The sequence below is a fragment of the Austrofundulus limnaeus genome, unplaced genomic scaffold (genome assembly GCF_001266775.1).
Source record: "Austrofundulus limnaeus strain Quisiro unplaced genomic scaffold, Austrofundulus_limnaeus-1.0 Scaffold156, whole genome shotgun sequence".
Taxonomy (NCBI): Eukaryota; Metazoa; Chordata; class Actinopteri; order Cyprinodontiformes; family Rivulidae; genus Austrofundulus; species Austrofundulus limnaeus.
In genome coordinates this window covers 329,026-331,119 of record NW_013952558.1, presented here as the reverse complement: position 1 = coordinate 331,119, position 2,094 = coordinate 329,026, and the positions used below count along the sequence as shown (strand labels likewise).

The window sequence follows — 2,094 nt, the reverse complement described above, 5'->3', positions numbered from 1 at the left end:
GAAAAATACTGTATATAGTTTATACTGAATTTCATTAAAAAAAACTAGTACAAATGAATAATTCAGGCATATTTTTTTATTCTTATTATTGTGTAGTCTTCAAATTATTTAAAGGTAATTCTGGTGGATTTGAGAGAAAGGTCATAGAAAAAAGTTGGATTATTTAAGTAAACAACAGGCTAGCATGAGCTAACAGGTTTTACTTTTGTATTAATAGTATTGATCACATATTTGCATATGAATTGATTTCTGTTGTGGTTATAAAAAAACAAACAAATAAATTCTGTTACGTTCGGTCATATTTTCAAAGAGCCACTAGAGGGACCAAAGAGCCACATGTGGCCCCAGAACCGTAGGTTGCAGACCCATGGTATAGGTGATGGTTATTTGAAGCTTAAAACTGTTTAAAAGACATCAAATGATGAATTTAAACTTCCTTCATCTTAAAGAAAACAAACAGAATCATAAAACATGCTTTCAGACCTCCCCTGCCTGCTTAAATTAGTGAAATGAAATACGTAAATAAATTTTATTTGGGCAGAAAAATGTATGGATGACTCTGACAGAAGATGTATTTGACGTATTATTTAAAAAAAAACTTGAATCAGCTCAGTGGTCAGAACAAACCTCTTACAACTTTCAGCAAAAGTAAACATTTAAAAATGTTTAAAAGTTTAAAAGATATTAAAATGTTCACTGAAACACAAATACTTAATTTATTGTATAAAATGATTCAGTCACTTTTATTAAACTAAAARTAGGTGTGGCTGCAGCTAAGACTCATATATGTTATCTATGCTTAAAAAAGCATAAACAGTTCTGTTAGTAAAATATCTCATGAACCGCAGAACTAAAACTTATAGAAAGTAATRACTGATTGTACAACTTTGGAATCAACCAAAGTCCAGAAGTCCACCACAGCAAATCAACCTTTCAACACAAAACTAAGTGAGTTTTACAGGGTTAGAGTGGCAGTAAACTGTACATCCAGTGTGAAACTGCACACATGCTTTTCAAGCTTTGACCATAAAGCTGCAGCTCTGTCATGTCTATCTTCAGACGATGGTATGAACCGGAGGAGATGTGTCTCCTGTTCTTGTGGACTGATGCTGACATGCAGTTTGGTTGTGTCTGCAGGCGTCTCTGTGGTCTCTGCTCGTCACCCTCGTCATGCTCTTCATCCTGACAGGAGTCATGCTGGGACCAGCTTTGCTCTCCACCATCCCGGCCTCGGTCTACGTGGTGGCCGTCCTGATGCCTCTGTGCGGCTACGCTGCAGGGTACGGCCTGGCGCTGCTCTTCCACCTGCCCCCCAACAGCCGCAGGGCGGTCTCTCTGGAGACGGGCTGCCAGAACGTGCAGCTGTGCACWGCCATCCTGAAGCTGGCCTTCCCCCCGCAGCTGATGGGGGGGATGTACATGTTCCCCCTGCTGTACGCCCTGTTCCAAGCGGCCGAGGCTGGGATCTTCATAGTGGCCTACAGGCTGTACAGGAAGGAGGTGCTGCACAAAGCGGAGCCGGGGATGGATGGAGAGGACATCACATATCAGAGGTTCCACAACGAGGACTTTGATTGTTCTTACGGTGCAGTTACAGTGAGTGACCCCGTCAGCGTTATGCTGGACCCCTGTCCTCCTGACCCCACACKTGTTTGATGTTTCATTTGATCAGAGGTTCTAAACGTCTCAGCTGGAAGTGAAGCTGCTCCTCCTGACTCCAAGACTGAAGGATTGAACCAGATTTAACAAAGACCCCTCAGTCAGCATCGTATTGTTTTTACCCAGTAGTGGTCTCATCTGTCTGTAGCCATTACAGCTGTCAACAGGCAGGTGGTCATGTTTTAGTTTGTATCTGTTAAGGCCCTGTCACACTACATAARGTATGAAACATTTTTTATGTCTAAATTGCTAATAAACGTTATATACTTGATCAGTTTGTCAGAATTACGTTATGTACACACCGAAAAGAAGCTTCCTGTTGATTTTTTCAATTCCAGATTCAGTGTAGACGTCTTTAAAGGGTCAATATTATGTGTTTCTCAGGCACATATTTAAATACTATACCATAATAAAGTATCTATGTCACCTTTAGCT

General features: G+C 40.6%; 1 protein-coding gene across 3 annotated transcripts in view; it reads left to right on the top strand.

Moving 5' to 3' along the window:
* Positions 1 to 1,930, top strand: part of slc10a4 (solute carrier family 10 member 4) — a 4,699-nt gene extending 2,769 nt beyond the window's left edge. For 2 of the 3 annotated variants that reach the window (XM_014016830.1, XM_014016829.1), the window contains exon 3: positions 1,138 to 1,930. In XM_014016830.1, coding sequence (XP_013872284.1) covers positions 1,138 to 1,656 — 519 coding nt within the window. In that variant the 3' untranslated portion in view covers positions 1,657 to 1,930. The remainder of the gene's footprint in view (positions 1 to 1,137) is intronic. The other variant, XM_014016831.1, reaches the window with a different exon arrangement.
* Positions 1,931 to 2,094: the final 164 nt, after the last annotated feature.